The 21,707-nt window shown below is 42.8% G+C and overlaps 1 protein-coding gene across 3 annotated transcripts in view; it reads left to right on the forward strand.

Moving 5' to 3' along the window:
• Positions 1–21,707, forward strand: part of CYTH3 (cytohesin 3) — a 207,332-nt gene that overhangs the window by 140,930 nt on the left and 44,695 nt on the right. For all 3 annotated transcript variants that reach the window (XM_068244560.1, XM_068244559.1, XM_068244561.1), the window contains exons 6-9: positions 1,835–1,915; positions 7,060–7,172; positions 9,642–9,790; positions 19,322–19,433. In XM_068244560.1, the coding sequence (XP_068100661.1) occupies positions 1,835–1,915; positions 7,060–7,172; positions 9,642–9,790; positions 19,322–19,433 (455 nt within the window). The remainder of the gene's footprint in view (positions 1–1,834; positions 1,916–7,059; positions 7,173–9,641; positions 9,791–19,321; positions 19,434–21,707) is intronic.

Here is a 21,707-nt window from a genome sequence, read left to right on the forward strand (position 1 = left end):
GGGCCGCAAATGGCCCGCGGGCCGCGAGTTTGAGACCCCTGGTCTAGCCTATTAAAACTAGAGAGAAGACCTCTGGTTATGAATTATCTGCTCATCTATCTTAACCCATCTTAACCCATCATCTGTCTTTCCTTCATCTATATTTACTTATAATTTAACTCTGCAGGCCTATCTTTATTCATTAATTATATCTCATTGTCTGTTCTCACAATGCACCTCTCCTTATCTGTATTATCATACATTTATACATGGCAACCAGATTTGACCTTCAGATAGGGAACTATTACTGCCACGCACAGTACACAGATTTTCAATAGATCTTTTGAAAATCTGGGGAGCAGCCACCACCTGCTGCCCCCCTCCAGGTCTCCCCCCATCTAATGTGTTCCCCCTGGGCCATGAAGAGTGTTGGCAGCAGAGCTTAGGCTCACCTATCCGCTAGCATGCTTTTCCTGTGTCCTCTCTACATCGCCTCCGGATTGCCCGTACCCCATGACCTGGTGTCATGTACTGTGTGTGACCACATACATGCCATCAGTTCTCTCTCAGGGAAATATTGCTTCCATAGAGCAGTGTATGCTTTTCCTGGTGGGGTTAGGGTGACGGGGAGTGTTTTTCAATACTATCGTAGCATGTACCCCTTTATGAAACTCTGTGTTTGCCCATTACCACCTATTGTCCATATCATCTCCGCTATTTAAATACACAGTAATAATGACTACTTGTTAACATACTTATTACAATTTATCTATAATATTTTAACCTTACAACTTACTGTAATGGATAGACTGTGACAAGTGCACTGCGGTTGCACTGTATTAATGCAGAGGATTCAGTACTTTTGCAGTTTTCCAAACGGTGCAGAAAACGGAATGCTATGTTTGTAACAATTCAACCAGTTGAACATCACCTCAAATGTGGTAAATAGGGATGGCCAATGCCATGCAAATAATTTCGCGTTGATGCAGCATTATGCAAATTGTGTATGTAAATTTATGCAGCTTGAAAATCAATCAAATCCTGTTGAGGTAAAAGTTGATTGGTCCAGTTTCAAGCTGCATACATTTGCATACAAAAGTTGCATAATCCTGCATCAACTCAAAATGATTTGCATCTCATTGACCATCTACACCAGGGGTCCCCAAACATTTTGGGTCGAGGGCCGGGTCAACATACTTCAGACTGCTGGGGGGCCAGAGTACACATAAAATGATGTAGAAGTCTTTGCGGGCCAGACAGTGAAGTATACCCAGGTGACAACCTGCAGTCCAATTGGACAGCAGTGTCACCTGATGGGGAATTTGATTGGAAACCAACGAATTACTGCTTTCTAGCTTCCATGTGGATGGCTGGTGCCAGCACTGCTATTCTATATGTGGACCAACAATATTCAAAGATCTAGCTGACCACATCTATAAGTAATACATTTTGTGTGTGGGGGGCCGTTAAAAAAGCCTCAGGGGGCTGCATTCGGCCCGCGGGCCTTAGTATGAGAACCACTGATCTACACTAACCACATTACAGATGCACTGCAAATGCAATTTAAGAACAAAGCACATTTGTACCACGGTTGCGGTGCGTTCAGCCTGCAGATGCAGTACATTTGTGGTTTTTTTTTTTTTAATGCTGCATGCTTCATTTGAAATACTAACATAATAGCAGTTTAACCATGGCTCAAATGCAGTAAACCCACTCATATCTGCAAGGTCTTAAAGTGTTAAATTGTGGTGTAAAGTGATTTTTCTAGCCTCATTATTTTATAATACTCTGTTCATTAATTTTGCTACAGTTCTGCAACTGCAAACGCCATTTATATCATTTTATCTTTTTGCAGGGATGATTTTAATATCCTGGTTCTTCAAGCATTTGTTGAACTCCATGAGTTTGCAGATCTGAATCTTGTCCAAGCACTAAGGTCAGTATTGCTCTTTTTTATGTCATCTTAAAATTTTGTAGGTTGATTGACTGCACTTGGTTCCATTAATGCTAGTCAAATAATTTAAAGGGAGCTGTTCATATTCAAATATTATTGTATTAAAGATTTGACTTCATACCGAGCTGGTCTGTCTTCAGTAACTGATTCATACATAAAAGGTTTCTTGCTCTAAGCTAGAATTATAAACTGAAAGCAAGGAAGCTCAAGGTGAAAATAAACTGATGAGATAAACAATTGTATCTATCTTCCTTCTCCTAAAAATGACTTTTTTTTTTTTTTTAGATGCCCAGTTTTATTTTATATTTAAATACAGTTTTTACTGTTTTATTCTCTCTGGTCAATGACAAATTCATTGACGTATGCTAGAGCTAGAATCTATGAGCTATTGACCCTTTTTCTCTGTTTGTTGCTCTCAGAAGCCATTTTCAGCCAGAAAAGTTATTTTATAGTTGTAATCCTTTATCAGTGAGGGTTACATTGTAGTCCAACCCAGACATAATCTGTCACTTGCATACCTGATGTTCAACTCTTTCAGACAGAGAAAGAAAAAAAAGGAACACAGCATTGCCATTTGTGTGCTTTGCACTGTACATTCACATGTCGATCTCATGTCAAATGTCACCTCATGTATTCTTTACCTTTAGATCAATTTCAATTTACACGGCATGTTAAAAGAGGGTGGACAGGAGGTTTGGATGATTAAAGCTTTGAAAGATATTTCTAGTGATCTTCTGTCCGTGTCCCCAGTGGTGCCTGTATTGTCTCACCCACTTTAGCAAAGCCTTCATTGAAAACTAATTACATTTGTGCTGAAATCGTGCTGGGGCGACAAAATGCGTTTTAAATCTACTAAATATGACAATGACAGGGTCTCTTTAAGGATCCAGCTGCCCGTAGCATGTCCATTCCCATGAACTGTGCGGTCATTGTTGGGGATGAGGATATGGGGTTTGGCAACAAGCTGTTTGGCAGTTTATTCAAACTAAAATTGCTTAGAACCCCATGAAAACCTCAATGTTTCTTTGTTTAAAAATCTTGAAATGTATGATGTGTCCACTTTCATGCCAGCTCTAGGTGAGCTCCACAGTGCTGTGAAATATGGATTTTCCATCTTATCTTTTATCACCTGGTTGGGGTTTTACGTTTGTACGCTAAATGGTGTTCGAGAATATTGCTACTGGCAAACATTACTGGAGTGTATGCATTTCTTTGTTACTTCTAAATGGATACAATACTCTAATGCTGCTTAACCCCCCTGGCGGTATGAAAAATTCCGCCAGGGGGCAGGGCAGCAGTTTTTTTTTTTTTTAAATCATTTAGCGAGCCCAGGGCTCGCTACATGATAGCCGCTGCTCAGCGGCATCCCCCCGCCCGCTTGGATCGCCTTCGGCGATCTCCGATCAGGAAATCCCGTTCAAAGAACGGGATTTCCTGGAGGGCTTCTCCCGTCGCCATGGCGACGGGGCGGGATGACGTCATTGGGAGTCCCGAACCACCCCTCGGCGCTGCCTGGCACTGATTGGCCAGGCAGCGCACGGGGTCTGGGGGGGCGCGCCGCATCAGATAGCGGCGATCGGGCGGGGGCCGGCGGCGATCAGAGTGCTGGCGCAGCTAGCAAAGTGCTAGCTGCGTCCAGCAAAAAAAAAATTATGAAAATCGGCCCAGCAGGGCCTGAGCGGCACCCTCCGGCGGCTTACTCCGTGTCCAGCACGGGGTTACCGCTAAGGAGGTTAAAGCAAATGTGAAGTTAAATTAGAATAAAAAAACAGATAATTGCCTATAGAGAGGGGAGGCTCTGGGTCCCACAGAGCTTCCTATCCCTCTCACGGTCCTCTCGTTCCAGCTTGTCACCCCTGTTCAAATCTGCTGCTACGGGAGGCTTTGGGAGCCTGAGTACTCCCAAAGACGGGAGGCTCTATACTGCACATTTGCAAGTGCACACAAATGCGCAGTACGGAGTGGAACTCTTCGGCTCCCGATGCCTTCAGAGGATACTCAGAGCTGGATTTGACCGATTAGTCAAAAATCTCTTGCAGGATGACCACGCTGGAATGAGGGGACTGCGAGAGGAACGGGTAGGTTCTATAGGACCCAGAGCCATCCCTCTTCAAAATCTCTTAAGTACTTTAGTAGCGATTTTTGCAGCAGTTTCCGATGCGATTTCTGGTGAAATTGATGTATTTTTTGTAATGCACAATGTGTGGCTGCACTGTAATAACTTGCCTGTCCCAGCGCGCTGCTCCATTCATGCTCTGCCTTTATCCCCACTGCCTGACTATTCTCCTTGACCTAGCACAGGTTATTTAGGGCTGGTTCACACGGACTCTTTCCCAGCATTTACGCCGGCCTTTAGACGCAGAATTTTCGGGATCTACCACTGTCCCATTCAAGTGAATGGGAGCATTCGGGACAAGCTTTTGCAGGCTTTCATGAAATCTTGGCAGTAGATTCCGACGTCGCATCCTTTCAGAGGCGGTAAATGCCGGGAAACAAGGGCAGAGACCCGAACCGCTATCCTTGAAGGCTTCCCAAAGGCCTTCAAAAGCTAGTGTATAAACGCTGGCGTTTAACTGCAGGGCTAAGCAAAAGCTTGGCAGATGTCTGTGTGAATTAGCCCTTACATATAACATGCGCCGCATAGAGAAGAGGCAAGCAGCGGGGATGAAGGTGGAGCATGGAAGAGGCAGCACAGAGGGCCAAGTGAGTTATTACAATGCAGCCACACCTCGTACAGGAATTCCAAAAAGCTGGGGGAGGTGGTCAGCAGCCGGCTTGAGGCCCCGAGGGCTGACTCTACTCTGGAGCGGAGGGGGCACGTTCCAGGAGCCCCCAGTTTGCCTTTTGCCCTAGGACCCCCATGTGACTTAAACCGAACCTGAAAATGGTTTTGGGTAGTAAAAGTGCGGCAAAATCACTTGTTCGTCAATTTAAAAGTTATTTTGCAGTGATCCTATAATTTGTATAGAAGGGCAAACACTCCAAAATTCTGCCGGCCCCACAGTTGCGATTTTGGGGAATTAGAATCACTGTTGTGGGATCACCTCCATTGACTTACATTAACCTAGCACTTTTAGCTTGAGGTTCCAAAACGCTGCTGAAAGCCCTCTCAAATACTCCAGCACCATCTTAATAAAAGTGTGCAGTCTAAAGAGACTTGTGCAATCAAAAGGGCTTCAGCCGATTGGGCACTTTGGCTTTATAAATAGTACAGTCTGACATAGGAATAATCTGTGGTGCAGATGTTCTGTTGTACAAACAAACACTTATAAACATGTGATAATGTTTTCTGGTCAGCGTTTTTCACATAGTGAACAGCTGTAAAGGATCAGTGTTTTTTCATGGTACCGCTGCTGTTTTTTTGGGTTATGGATTTGTACAGCAACACTTCATATTTGGGTTCAGTATAACACAGCTGTGAACATACTGAATGCTATTATTAGTGGCCTATGTGGTGTTGGAAGAAAGAAAAATGAGGTCTAAAATGACTCAGACTGTTGCATAAGTGAAAGATTATATAAGGCAAAGCTGGGGAAACTGAAATTCATACTTTTTATTTCTGTAAGAAATTTATCGACAGTTTTGTTAATGGTCACCTTGAATCCTTAAAGTGTACCTGAAATGGCCCAAAATAAAAGGTTTTTTTTTATACATAAGTGGGGCTTTCTCCAGCCCCCGTTAGGCTTATTGGTCCCTCACCATCCTCCTTCTCCTCCTCCTGGTTCTACAGCAATTTGGCCTGGTAATTCAGTTGGCACAGGCGCAGTCCGGCTGTGCGCACTCCCTGCCACTCTACCATGGCCAGGAGCTTTCTGTGCTTGTGCAGTATTGCTACACAGGTGCAGAACTTTCCCAGCAATGGGGGAACACATGCGGCTGGGCCACGGATGCAGTGTGTGCGCCAACTGCCCAAACTACTAGGCCGAACTGTGGAAGCTCCAGGAGGCAGAGGAGGACGGTGAGGGACCGATAAGCTTGACAGGAGCTGGAGGAAGCCCCAGGTATGTAAAAAACTAACTTCTCTTTAAATCTGTCAAAACTGTACTGTACATCCCCTACTTTTTTGAAATAGAAAGTTGGACAGCCTTAAGACACTCCTGACATACCTACAGCCACTCTCCAGCCACACCCCCTAGTCATGCATACCACTATAAACACATGAGCAAAATATGTATTTTTATTACTTCATTCTCTCTGGTCTAGTCTATCCTCACTGCCTTACCTTATTAGTTAGCATTGGAAAATTAACAATACAGGTAGTTCTTGACTTAATAACACACATTTTACGAACGACTCGCAGATACGAATAGCCTGAAAATGTGAATCTTGATTCTGTGGGAACAAGTGGATTTTTTTCTCAAACGCCTTGTAGTTTTTAAGGAAATAAAAAAATTCAAAGAAAAAATGGTTTTCAAACCGGTAAAGCAACATTTTGTTGCAGGGCACACAGGAGGACTGAGATGACACAGTGGGATGACAGAGGGGACACTGAAGGCACTTGGGGGGCAGAGGTTACACACGGAGGCATAGAGGGAGGTACAGGGGACAGAGATGGCACAGATTTTCAACTTATGGACAGATTCAAGTTATGAACGAACCTATGTCATTCGTTAACCAGGGACTATATGTATATATTTTTTAGAGGACAGGAACAAATTTGCAATGTACATAAATACCTTTTTAGAAAATCCATACAAACATTTAGACATATTTATACATCAGTCCTAAGTGAGGGACAAGGATTTGGTTCCAAAAGAGAGTATTTCCCTATTGGGCCGGACTGTACAGACTCAAAGTCAGCTGTATAGCAGACGACACATTCTGTTGCAATGCGGAGGGATGTTGGAGCGTTGTATCCGTGACATCATGTGGGGGAGTGGTGTGCCCAATGCAATCTGCTCTCGCTCAGCCAAGTTTATCTGCTTGGCGGATCGCTTGCAGGGCGGTGGTCTGATGCTACTGTACACAGGCCTGATTATCAGCTGAGGTGGTTCTTATCACCTTTGATCATACGTATATACATAGCTTCAGAAAAAGGGACATTTGGCTATGTGTGTATTATGGCTTTGTATTCACTGCATCCCTCAAGCATTCTTCTATAGCAATCATTGTATTTATCACTGCAGACAGTTTTTGTGGAGTTTTCGTCTTCCTGGTGAGGCCCAGAAGATAGACCGAATGATGGAGGCTTTTGCAGCCCGCTACTGTCTGTGTAATCCAGGAGTTTTTCAGTCCACAGGTTAGTATGAACATGATGTGTATTCAGATCTGTGGCAGCAGCATAGAAACCTTGTACACGTTAGTGATGGTCAATTAGATGCAAATAATTTCAAGTTGATGCAGGTTTTTGCATATTTTGGATGTTAATTTATGCAGCTTGAAACCAAACCAATCAAATTTTACCCCAGCAGGATTTGATTGGTTATGTTCAAGCTTCATAAATTTGCATGTAAAATTTGCATAATGCTGCATCAACTCAAAATTATTTGCATCTTACTGACCATCCCTAGTACAGTTTCCTTATCGGCACAGCTGGTGCTACATGCAGTATGTCACTGCTGGGGAAAAACTCAGCCCCTGTATGTATTTAGAGAGTTTAGCCTGTTTAATTCCCCCTCATTTGTGTATAATCACAGGTTGTAATTTGATCTCCACCCCTGTGTCACATGGCTCCCTATGGCAGATAAGCTCCATGAATGAGGAAGTAGAAACTGTGCAAATATATTTTAGGATTTGTACCAGCTGTGACAAATACATGTTTTTTGTTTAAAGGTTATTATGCTGTTGTGTATCTTTTTAGAGCAGATAGGAGTTCTGAGTTCAGGTCCACTTTAAATTTTGCAGCTAATGGTTTACAAATGTGTGCAACAGTCACCTGAGTCATATACAATCACAATGAGATTGCCAAGAGGTTAGTAAAAGTTATGTATTTGTAGTATTGTGTAGCACCTGTTGAATGAATGTATGCAGGTAGTCCTGGATTTTTTGCAGACGTTCATTACTTACCTAGGTAAATATGTCCCAGGTAAATGCTGTTCAGCTAAGGATTTAAAGTGAGACTGAAGCCACATTAATAACTTGATTTTACCTGTTTTTTAGCTGAAGGGATATGGCCAGTAATAAAATGCCTCATTCCAGCGTCAGAACGAGGGTTTTATAACCCCCAAACCGGGGAGCGCTTCCTTGTAGAGGCAGAGATTAGTGCTGTAGCTCTGCCTCTACTCTCATCAATCTCCGCTGATCGCTCTCCCCGCCTCTCTCATTCTTCTTTCACTGAGAGGGTTGGGGAGAGGCGGTGATCAGCAGTGGATTGCGCTAATGGAGGCTGAGCTACAGCACTAAGCTCTGCCTCCCTGGGCAGCAAAATCCACGACTTTGAAAGTCGTGGATTTTTGCCCCAGGATTTGGAGGTTATAAAACCCTTGTTCTACTGCAGGAATGCAGCGTTTTAGCACTGGCCATATCCCTTCAGCTAAATAACAGGTAAAATCAAGTTTTTAATGTGACTTCAGTGTCTCTTTGAAATAATTGGATCACAACAATAAATAGAAGCAGACCTGTAGAAAATGAGAATAAAAATGAAAGATGACGAATTTGCACACTATATGGGTTAAAAGACAGCTGAAGCAAGAGGTATATGGAGGCTACCATATTTATTTCCTTTTAAGCAATACCAGTTGCCTGGCTTCCTGCTGAGCCTTTGCCTCTTCTCTTGTACTTTTAGCCATAGACCCTGAACAGGCATGCAGATCAGATGTTTCTGACTGAAGTCTGACTGGGTTAGCCGCATGCTTGTTTCAGGTGTGTGATCCAGATACTACTTCATTCAAAAAGATCAGGAGGACAGCCAGGCATCTGGTATTGTTTCAATGAAATATTTGGTACTTATCCGTTAGCCGGGCGCATCCGGCAGGTGGCGCTAATTACTATTCCCCCTCCAGGCCGACATGGATAGTAGGGAAAGATGCAACTCTGGTGGAGTTTTGTCGCCACCTAGAGGATGCGCCCGGCTAACGGATAAGTACCAAATATTATTTAAAGAGTAACTGTCAGGCTGCAGAAGCTAATTTAAACCTCTATTCTCCTGGGTTAAACAGTTTAGAAGGAAGCCCAAAAGCCATTAGTGAAGATAAAAATCTCAGTTACCTTTGATGTGTGCTTATCAGCAAGGCTGTTAAAACCCAAGAGGACGCAAGCCGCATACTATACTGCAAAGCATTCTGGGGCCCTCCCCTCGGCTGCTAATGAGACGTTACAGCAGCTTGTAATCAGTCCAGCGCGTAGCACTGATAAATCTCCGGGCAGAGTACACTGCAGGAGTCAGCTATTGTTCCTAGCCACATGGCTCATTAATATTCACTGCACACTGTGTTGTTCAAGTAGGAGCTTTTCTGTGATCAGGAAGCAGGCAGGACATGACGACACATTTGACAGAAAAACATGGAGCCTGCCATGAGCTGTCAGGAGCATCTATCTCTGCATATACTATATACAAATTCTGTGAAATCCAAACGTGGACAGTGAAATCCATATGTAATGTAAGTACAGCCAATCTTTAGCTACTGATATATGTGTTTATTTTCTCTGAGACCTTATACCTAACAGCTCCTCTTTAAGTTGCAGTGCCGTAGCATTATTCCAGGAGTTAAGCCACACAGTTGTGCCTGCAGAGATTTTTATTAGCTGTTTCTTTGCGCTGTTGTTTCAGATACCTGCTATGTACTGTCTTTTGCAATCATCATGCTGAACACCAGTTTACACAATCCTAACGTAAGAGACAAGCCATCCGTAGAACGCTTCATATCCATGAATCGTGGGATTAATGAAGGTGGAGATCTCCCAGAGGAATTATTAAGGGTGAGAGTTAAAACCTTTCTGGTTTTGTGCATATTTTCCTGCCACTATTTATATTCATTGTTTCATGTTATGTTGCAGTTTATTTTTTCCTGTGCCAATTATCAGACAGTATATTTCACCGGAAGATACCATTGTGTGCAGCACAGTGTCTGTGTACGCCAGTGACTCTCACGCACTTCGCTTATCTGCTCTGCTTTCACATGTGAACAATTAAGGTTTCCTATTCTGTCATCTTTTTGGCTGGGTACGTGTGAAATACGGTGATAACCACATGTTGCATGTACTGTGTTCAGGGCTCCAGGAGGTTTACAGCTGCTGACCTTCATTCAGAGGATCCAGCCTGTTCCATGAAAGCTCAGGATTCTCATAGTCACATTTTCAGCAGACCAATACAAAGAGCTGTGAGAGTGCACAGAGTGCAGGGAAACGTAAGCTGGCCATACACCATACATTTTTGTCTAATTAATCAAAAATAGATTTTTCCATTGACTTCACGATCGACCCATGGTTGTCATTCCAATCAACATCATGGGAACCAAGATTGCGGTTCTTGAAATGATCGCGGGTCGAAACGTGTCTCACCAGAAAGGCAGCAGGAGCTGAAGGAGTTAGTTCAGTTGCTGAGAAGGAAGGGTTTGGGTTCTCGGAGAACTGGGCAGATTTCTCAGTCGAATACAGACTTTACAGTAGGGTCTGCACTTAAACGGGAAATAAAACACGAGATGCTAGTATACTGATCCCTGTGTATAAATCCCTTACAGTATAAGGTCACATCTGGAGTATGGAATACAGTTTTGGGCGCCACACTATAGGAGGGACATTAAACGCCAAGAATCTAGCCCCCGGATCCTCGTCGATGAGTAATCTGCCTGGTGGAACGCCCCGGTCGAGTGTAGGGCGAAGGCATTACTGTTCTACTCACCCCGCCTGCTCTGTGCCACTTTAAGTATGTGCCATAGATTCCCCCCCCCCCCCCTTCCATAGCACCAGAAAGTGTCACTAGCATGTAGGCTAGCAATGCGCCTGTTCAGAGTCCGCCCCAAACTATCGCCCAAATAATACCTGCTGAGTGACAGTCATCCTATGTGTGTGCCAGGCTTTCTAATCAAATCTGCAGGTAGCACTCAAAACATAAATTACATTTTTCATTTGTTATATATTATTGTTTCCTGTTTGTTTTTTAAATGTAAAAGCTTAAAAATCGCTTGACATTTCCCTTCCTAAGGGCTGACCACGGTCTAGGGAAATATGACTGTCATGGGTTTTTGCTTCTTGCACATCCTCAGGCTTGGTGCCCTGCCTTGTAGTATAAGCCCAGTGATTTCTCAGAGCACAGGATATGAGATTCTATGTGTCCTGTTCTACATGAGATAATGCAAGATTAGATAGAAGCTGTCTGGATGAGATCACAGGAGCACTGGTGTAAATAACAGGCTGAGCTATGAGGCAAAAGCTGTTCTATCAGAGAGAGGACAGCTAGGATGGCTCTTGTGCTGTATAAGCCCTGTTTATCTATGCAAACTGTGGTTTTAGTAATAAGCGAAAGTTAAAGCCCATGTTCAGGATTCATTCTCAGTAATCCCCCTTCCGCCTAGCTATACACACTGGGCACAGCCCAAAACCACCTTCAAACTTGCCTTTGAGGGTCTTCATCATTGGGGTCATGTGATTCCAGTATCCGACTGGACAGCGGTGGGGCCAAAGTACTAAGAGCTGCTTCAGCCAAGATCTGCACTGGTCCAGTTCCACCTAGGGCATTGCCATGTCCCACTCTTCCCCAGTGCCACTGGATGAAACCATGCCCCTAGCCGCTCAATATACCGGAGGAGGTCTTTGGCTTTGTCTTCATTCGGCAGCAAAGAGAGGGAGTAATGGGTGCAAGCATTATGTCTTGTAATGCAGTGGCGGTGCCACAATGAAATGTGCCTAAATCAAACTATATTACCACACACAGAAACGAGTTAGTGCTCACTGAAAAATAATCTGCTTCTTTCCTTACAAAAGGGATATCCAACTAAATAAAACTGTGGCTTTCAGTACTTTCTATTTTAGTTGTTTCACTTTATTTGGGGGAGTGGGGGTAAGGTACAAAGTTATCACGCGAGCTGGCGCGTGCAAAGGCTAGCGCGCGAACATCGTTACTTTGCTTGAAAAGCAAAGGTTTGCGCGCGATCATGTACACTTTTCACGTGAAAAGCATATGTGATCTCACGCAAACCTTCGCTTATCACACGCAAAGGTAAGTGTGCGGCAGTTTGCATGATAGCAGTTATCACACATTAGTGAATCGAGCCCATTGTGTGCGGTTCCCTATTGCCAGCAGTCAGCTGCTCTCAGCTCGCTATCGGTGAACAGTGCAGATTTTTCCGTTAACTCAAAGGTGACCCAGTAAGCGCACCCTCAGAACATTCTTTACTGTAAAGGCTGAGCATGGAGATAATTACTTGGCTAGATCAGCAGAAATGATGGCTATGGTGGGATGACATTGGTAGGATCAGTGGTACTCTTTTCAATCGCACAACCCTTTGACGTCTGCAGTCGCACCTGTGTCCTTCTGATTCTAGCAAGTTAATTATAACGATCTAGTAGGTCTCCTCTTTGAGGATACATGTATATGGCATTATCAATGTTAAAGGACAGCTGAAGTTAGATTGATATGGAGGCTGCCATATTTATTTCCTGCTAAACAATACCAGTTGCCTGGCAGCCCTGCTGATTTATTTGGCTGCAGTAGTATCTGTGTCACACCAGAAACAAGCATGCAGCTAATCTTGTCAGACCTGACAATAATGCAAGAAACATCTGATCTGCTGCTGCATGCTTGTTCAGGTTCTATGGCTAAAAGTATTAGAGGTATAAGATCAGCAGGGCTGCCAGACAACTGGTATTGCTTAAAATGAAATAAATATGGCAGCCTCCATATACCTCTCACTTCAGTTGTCCTTTAAAGTTCTTGCTGACATAAAAATCTTAGAAATACAGCAATTTCCAAGCCAAAAAATGAACATTAGGCAGAATGTTATGAGTTAAGGAGAAATCTTAATAATTATTCCCACCACTGGCATTACTTATGTTTTCTAGCCATCCGTTTAGCTTCTTGGTTACAGTAGTCTGAAGGTTTAGATACGCTCATAACTGTCTGTATTGTGTTATCTGTGAAACTGGCCGTTTATTTACAGTGTTTCTTCAGAAGACAAAACTTCCCTCTGTTCTTGGACTATAATTAAATAACAAAATTGAGATTTCCGTGCATGAATCATGAATAAAATGCTCTGTTTATGTTGACTGCAGCGCTTGTGAAGTCTGCTTTCAGCCTGAGAAACCTCACTGTTATTGGACTAAATTGGAGGAGCAGCAATGTCTAATCTGGTTATGGCAATGACATAAACACATGTGTAGGAAAATGTGCACATGAACGCATTGATGCACATTGTGTACAAGAAGCGTTCATAGTTGAAGTGAGCCTATTGCTATTCCCAGTTTTTCTAAATCAACCCTGCTGCATGTGTCCTAGGATGGCCACTGCTGTTATGCACTAAAGACCCCCAGGTTAGATCAGATGGTTTTAACAGTCAAATCTGCCAAACATGTATAGCGCAACAAGTTATAGATGTGCAGCACAAATCGGACAGTAAAGTTCAGATGATCGGAGCTTGATCCCTCAGGCGACAGTGCAGGATTGAGGCTGTACAGATGTGTATCGCTGGGGGGGGGGGGGGGGGGGGGGGAGGAATGCTGATGGTGTGGCACACGACAGACTGCACAGAGTGGGTGGGGTGAGCTGGAAGAACATGCGCTTGGCCAAGTAGATCTGCTCGTCAGATCACTTGCTTACGCTACTAGGGGGATCGGCAGCCACTAGACACATGCTAAATACTCAGCATAGGCAGTAGTTATCAGCCGCCTAGGCCAAGCTTAATCTAGTGTGTGTACAACTCCCTTTTAGTTTGTCTATTGTAGTCCTTGCAGCGGGCACCTCTCACAATCATTAGCACATTATACTCAACAATTGAAAGTATGTATGTAGTGTAAAAGGGAACCCGAGGTGAGAGACAAATAGAGGCTGACTTATTTATTTCCTTTTAAGCAATGCACATTGCCTGACTGTCTTGCTGATAGTTACACTGCTTCTAACACTTTTAGCCGCAGACCCTGAAACAAACAAGCAGGTAATCTTGGGGAGAAAGAAGAAAGACAATCGAGAGCCCCCAATAGTGTATTATTGTGAGATAAACGATGTGAGATGTAAGCAGAAATAAATATGCTCACAAAATTGGGTTGCCAAGGGCAGGCAACCACTTACATCGCAGATGGGGAGATTAGACCTGTCCCCACTCAGGCTAAAAGTCGCTCTCTGTGTAGAAGAAAAGGGTATTCGCACCCCTCCACCAGGTGCAGGATCATGTACTAAAGAATACAGAGGCGCCAGTAGGATAAAAATAGCATCCACTAAAAACAATTAAAATGTGGGCGGTAATGGTGGGCTTACCTCCCAATAATCAACACAATAGCTTTGTGTAGTAAAAATAATATTACATTTAATTAGTACTCCAGGAACAGAAAAGACCAGTTACAACGCGTTTTGCGGGTCCCAAGCCCGCTTCCTCAGGCAAATAACATACAAGCAGGCGCAACAAAGCCGTAGGGTATACTGGCGTGGCGCCTCTGTCAGTATACCCTACGGCTTTGTTGCTCCTGCTTGCATGTTATTGTTGTTGATTATTGGGAGGTAAGCCCACCATTACCACCCACATTTGAATTGTTTTTAGTGGATGCTATTTTTATCCTACCGGCGCCTCTGTATTCTTTAGTAAGCAGCTAATCTTGTCAGCTATATGTTAGAAACATTTGATCTGCTTGCTTGCTCAGTGTCTATGGCAAAAAGTATTAGAGGCAGAGCTTCCATGTCCCTCTCACTTCAGGTTCCCTTTAAGCGAGTTCAGTGCCATTGTAATCACCAGAACTAAGCTGCATACATGTGCTATATGGTACTCGGCCAAGGTGGCCACAAGCTGCCGCCTTGGTTCAGAATCAAGCATGCTTCTAGGTGCCCCCCAAGCCTGTATAAACATTTGCAACACTGGATCTTAAAACGATTGTGATCTCTGAATGCATGTTCTTTCTTTACCCTTCCCATTGGATGCCACTCCACTGTAAACCACCTGTAACCCCACCTGAGCCCTCCATACCTACAGTCATGTCTTTCTGCCCTAAAGTGTCATCTGAGAGACCAAGTCCCGATCCCCTCAGCCAACAACCATTGAAGTTGTGTACGTACTTTTAAACATAGAAGTTTGTGGCGGGCTCTGCAGTTTTTTAGCTTAAAGGATACATGAGCTGAATAAAAATGCAGATTTACATACCTGGGCTCTTTCTCCAGCCCCTAGCAACCAATGTGTCCCTCGTTGCAGCTGTGCTCTCAGCCAGTCTCTCGGGGTCCCCTCCGCGGGAGCAGCCGACCCGCTTCTGTGCATGCTCAAGCACACAGACTTACCACTCGTGGTCATGATCCCGTGGCCAAGAGCGTTCTGCACAGGGGCAGTACTTCTGTGCCTGAGGCGAATGCTTCTAGTCACAGGAGTGTGACTGCGAGCGGCATAGTACAGTGCCGCTACAGAGGGGACCTCAGGAGACTGGATGAGAGCGGAGCTGTGGCGAGGCACACAATGGTTTCTAGGGGCTGAGGGAAGCAAGTAAATCTGCTATTTTATTCAGCTCATCGGTTGGTTGCGTTATGACAGCCCTGCATTATTTATATTTATAGACAGCTTTACTGAACCTAGATACCACAAATTCTGAATATAAGATGCACTGTACCTGTTCTGGCTTATGGTCTTCCTGTAATATTCCCAGATTCTCCCAGCATAAGATAGTCATTAGCCAAATAATGTGTTCCAGTCTGTTCCACTTCAAAGTTGCAGCGATTTTATTTAGAAGCACGCTGCTTTGTTTGTTTTATCTTTTGACATACTGAGATGTTAAAATCTGCCTGAAGTATTCATTACTTCAGTTTAAGGTTCTTGTGAACGCTTGCTTTGAGGAGCCTGAGGTGACAGAGGGGGGGATATATAACCTATGTGGGTTGGTATATAACTTATTGGCATGGGAATCTGGAAACAATATGCCCCCTACGCATCTTGCAATGCCTTTACTGGAAAGGAACAGTTGTGCTGTGTAGGATGTTAAAATATGTCAACCAATAGATCTGAAAGAAGTTTTCCAGGTAATGTTGGGCCTTGGGTACAAACTGGTGTAATGGAAAGCATGACAAACATTTCACCTGTCCCAAATTCATTATAGCTGAAAAACTGCTCGCTGTGAAAACTATCTTTTAAAGTTTATAAACAAGTCATGTTTTCTGACACTGTGATCAAGGAGGTCAGGTTTAACCCTTTTTGGGACTGGACAGCTCTGGCCCTTAAGGACCAGAGCCATCTGTTCCCTATTCTGCCCTGTGATTACTGTGATTAGCTCACAGTAATCACTTCTGATCGAAATACGGAAGCTCTGCTATGACTGATACAGCAGAGGAAGCGGGTGCAGCAACGGAACAGCGGTGTGGACGGTGTGAGTGCGCGGTGATGGCGAGTAGTTGGTATCTAAGTCTTGACGCACAACTCACTCAGCTATCATTCCCTTATTGTGTTTGAAGCAGAAAGAAATAGGAAAAGAGGATACATGGCAGTGACTGTAAGCCACATTACTAGAGATTAAGGTGTTAGGGGCCCTGGGGAGCCTCTTAGTCTAATAGCAATCAGTGTGTGATGGCTGGGGTGTGTGATAGGGATGGAGGGGAGCACTTTGGTGTCTCAGTCTTGGGCGCTGGAGAACCTTGTCCCGACTCTGCGCACAGCCACCAGCAGGACATGTAACGTATTCCAACTACGTAGATCTGGAATAGTTTAAAGTGTTATGTTGTTATCTTACAAAAAAGATTTTCCAATGAACTCGAGACCAATTAATTAGTCGTGACGTACCACCGTATTATGGGGGGGAGTGGGTTCCCCCTCAAAAATTGGCTTACTAATATAAAAAGATGATGTGGTACCTTGCTCATTGTCATTCAAAAATACAACATTTTATTTGAAATTCTAAACATCACTATATGCACAATACTATTAAAAACAGCCCCCACCCACCCATAAAATTGCAAGCATTACCTTGCTTGCAATTTTATGGGTGGGGGTGTTAATCATATTGTGCATTTAGTGATGTTTGGAATTTCGATTCAAGTTTTGTATTTTTGAATGACATTGAGCCTGGTACCACATAATTTGTATGTATAATATCTTAGGCAATCCCTGTAAAAAAAGCAACTACTTTTGTACTATTCAGTGTACAGCATAAAAATTGGTGCTTTTATGACAAGGATTGCATAAGATACAGCTTTACTTCCCCATTGTGACCAATAGCCAGAATTATGGTGTGCTGGTAATCAATACTAAACAACTCTAAACTTGGGCAGCACGGTGGCGTAGTGGTTAGCTCTCTCGCCTTGCAGCGCTGGGTCCCTGGTTCGAATCCCAGCCAGGGCACTATCTGCAAAGAGTTTGTATGTTCTCTTAGTGTCTGTGTGGGTTTCCTCTGGGCACTCCGGTTTCCTCCCACATTCCAAAAACATACAGATAAGTTAATTGGCTCCCCCTAAAATTGGCCCTAGACTACAGTACTTACACTACATAATATAGATATATGGCAATGGTAGGGATTAGATTGTGAGCTCCTTTGAGGGACAGTTAGTGACAAGATATATATATATATATGTATATATATATATATATATATATACACACTGTACAGCGCTGCATAATATGTCGGCGCTATATAAATACTAAATAATAATAATAATAACTCTAAAGGTGGCCATTCATTTTAGGTTTCTTTGCACGATTGATTCTCTGATTCGAACGTAAAATCTATTGCATCAATACTTTTTTGCATCAATTCCATTAATCTGATTGAATTGGGTAGTAGCTATCCTTCCATTAGTGGGACCTGAACGATTGTTTCTAATTGATTGATTATCCAAAGAATCGTGTCGTTAATAGCCACCACCAACGTCATTAGTGTCTGGTGTCGGTAGCAGTTTTGGGGCTCTGCCCTTTTGTGAGGATCTCTGATGCTTTTTGTTTTAGGCTACATAAGTAAAGACAAATGATCTTCTTGTTTTCCTATTCATTGCCAGGCATCGCACAGCCAGCCAATACACATTTATACACACTGCACAATATGATGAAAGCTATCTAAACTTATCATAATTGTTAAAATGCAACTGATTGTTTGAAGAGGCCCATACCTAAGCCTGGTAGGTGAAATTGCTAACAGAGAGCCACAATAGAAGTAGAATCATACAATGTTTATAGTACAGTTGCATAAATTATGTTCTTTCTGTAGTGGACAAAATTAGACCCTAGTGTACAGCAGCAACATAAATTGGAGGGTTGCAATGGTTTATGTCTCTTCCTCCTGGAATAATATTGGCTGAATGTGTATAAGGTTAACTTGTTCTTTATGTTCTTTAGTTTGTTGACATTTTTGAATGACAGCCAGCCACCATGCAGACAGATGAAGAGAGGTTATAATACACAAGACACATTTAAAGGACTCCTGAAGTGAGAGGGATGTGGGGGCTGCCATATTTATTTCCTTTTAGTACCAGTTGCTTGGCAGTCCTGCTGATCTTTCAGGCATTAGTAGTTTCTGAATCACACACCTGAAACCACCTGAAACAAGCAAGTGGGAAATTCAGCCAGAAACGCCTGATATGGATGCTTATTTAGGATCTATGGCTAAAAGTAATAGAGGTAGAACCTCAGTGCGACAGTCAGGCAATCTGCATTATATAAAAGGAAATAAATGTCCATCTCTATATACCTCTCAGTTTAGGTGTGCTTTTTTTTTTTTTTAAACCGGTTCAGGCGTGCTTTAATTCAACATTGTTTCAGTTCTATGGCTCAAAGTATTTGAAGCATTACATTTACCCACTGCTCTTTGTTTATTATGCAGCCTGCAACCTGCATTGCAAGCACTCCAATCTAACCTGAATGTGTCTGCTGTAATAAATCTTATCTCAGTCAGCATGGCTCTATTTGAGAAGGAAGCTTGTCCTCTTCCCTCCCACAATCCTGTTCCTCACTGATTGGCTGAGGGCAGTTCAGAGTGAAGCTGCTGAAATACGAGCTATACTGGGCTCACATGGTTACAAAGCAAGCTAGATATGACAGTGCAGTTTCTAGGAAAAATAAAAGAGTAAAGGAGGAAATGGCATCAGGATTGGCTTTAGTCAGAAGCAGAAAAAATGGAAAATGCCTAAAACAGTTTTCTTTTTATTTACTTGATGAGATTTACAGAAATCAAAATGTGGACAGTACAAAACATATACAGTATCTTGGAAGTAGAACACCTATTTATCTACCGTACTTATATATGTGTTTTTTTCCCCTTGGCTCTCCATGCTGCTTTAACCTTTCTTTTAGGAATAATTTTGCAGTGTACTTTAAGTTTTGCAATTTCTATTTCCCTTTTCTACAGAACCTGTATGAAAGTATTAAGAATGAGCCCTTTAAAATCCCCGAAGACGATGGGAATGACTTGACACACACATTTTTCAACCCCGACAGAGAAGGCTGGCTCCTAAAATTAGGTCAGTTGAATGACAATAAATGCGTGGATTGATTCTTCTGTTTTGTTCCAGCCTACCTTTCCTTCAAATCAACCTGTAAGCACTTTTATGCTTTAGGCAAAGTCATGCAAAGGACGAAGGGGAAGTCATGTTACTTTAAGAAATGTTTTTTGTTTTTTTTCACTGTAACCATAGAAAGATCTATTTTAGGTCCATTTATTCGAAGTTCCCTTTGAATTTATTTTAAATGTCTGCGGTTTAATCAAGCTGATGTGTAAAATAGAAGATTCAGTCTGTATACAAAAATTTCCTGTACTGTTTTATAATTCTGTAAATTATCCACTGCTTTTTAACTCTTGTTTTTGTATATGCAGTATGTCATGATATTTTTCTGTATCCAGCTTACAAGTACTTTCAGGTTAGGGCTCTTTTTTACTAGGAAATGCAATTGCGCTGGGGTGCAATCAGGTTTCTTTCCAATTTCCACCACCACGATTCTGCTGGGATTGCGGGAAGGGGATCCCGTTGGGTGTACAGCGCAATTGCTGTGCGCTTTGTGTTTGCAATTTGCGTTGGGGAAAAAAATTGAACAAGAAATTGGCTGGGAAAATAGCAAAGTATAGGAGCTCAATCAGAACAGAAAACGCGGCAGGACAACGATGGTGCTTGGGAAAATTGTGCCGCCAACTGATGGCACTAATGGGAATAGTCGCCGCAGTCTCCATTTGTTTTACTGTACCTAGCGCTTTGCAATCTGCTTGCCATTTGGATTGGATCAGCGAGCTCTAGTATTGGAAAAGGGGCCTACTTGTGTTTATCTTTTTCACGAAACAGCAAACAAAAGCACATTGTCAATATTGAATTATTAAAGGACATCTGAGGCGGGAAAAAAACTGAGATAAACAATTGTATCTGTCCTCCTTCTAAAAATGACTTTTAAAGTTATCCCACAGTTTTATTTTATATTTAAATCAACTTTTTAAGCTTTTACTGTTTCATGGCCTTTTCTCAATGACACATTAATTGAAGTACGCCAGGGCTAAAATATATGAACTATTGACCCTTTTATCTTTTTCCTGCTCTTAGAAGCCATTTACTGCCACGAAAGTGGTTTATGGCTGCAATTCCTTATAAGTGGGTATTAAGCTAGAGTCCGACCCGGTCCCGACCCGGACAGGAACTGTCACTTACATACCGAATTTTAAACTCTTTAAGGCAGAGAAAGAGAAAAAAGGAACACCGCCTAGTTATTTGTGTACTAGGCACTGTACATACCCATGTCTATCTCATCATGCCACATGTCACCTCGTAAGTCCTTTCATTTAAATATTGAATTATGCTTTGCAAATAGATTCTCCCGCCTCTGGATGCCCACCCTCAATCTGGAGATTGTTGAGTTAATTGAGGCGAATATAGAGGCAGCCGATTCATGCTTGCTAAGCTGCTGGATAATTATCTCAGCTCATTACATTCCAAGCCACAGTAACAGAGCTCAGCAATTTGATTTGTATCTGCCCAGTGCAGCATCACCAACTTGCACTGACGTGATCCTCAGTGGTGCCTCCTGTGTACTGCTGTACCCCACTGCTACACAAGTCACACGGCAACAGCAAATCTGTATTAATCACATCTTTTTACATGTTGTTTTTTTTTACTTTATAGACTGAACCATAATGAGGTGTGTAGTGTTTAAAAGCATTAGTGCATTATTATTATACCGTGCTGAAAAATTCAGAAGGGTTAACTTCTCTTGAAAAGAAAAATGTTTTTCTTTCAGCTGCTCTGTAACTTGTAAGCCAAAAACATTTTTTTTTTAAAAATCTAGTATATAAGTTTATATTGCTGTTGTGGTCGTTCCATGGAGGTTTCCACCCCCTGACCCTGTTATAGAGGGCACTGAGGCAAAAAAATAAGATCTATAGCAAATTTTATACATTGGTACCAGAAAGGAGGGTGAATTTACCAATATTGCTAGGTATTTTTCCTTATTTATGGAGAGATTTTCCCAAACCTTTTATTAAAGAGAACCCGAGGTGGGTTTGAAGAATATTATCTGCATACAGAGGCTGGATCTGCCTATACAGCCCAGCCTCTGTTGCTATCCCAAACCCCCCTAAGGTCCCCCTGCACTCTGCAATCCCTCATAAATCACAGCCACGCTGCTGACAAACAGCTTGTCAGAGCTGGCTGTATTTATCTCTGTAGTGTCAGTCTGCTGCTCTCCCCGCCTCCTGCAGAACTCCAGTCCCCGCCTGCATCCCTTCCCTCCCTGCTGATTGGAGGGAAGGGACGGGG

Source organism: Hyperolius riggenbachi, chromosome 7 (assembly GCF_040937935.1).
Source record: "Hyperolius riggenbachi isolate aHypRig1 chromosome 7, aHypRig1.pri, whole genome shotgun sequence".
Lineage (NCBI taxonomy): Eukaryota > Metazoa > Chordata > Amphibia > Anura > Hyperoliidae > Hyperolius > Hyperolius riggenbachi.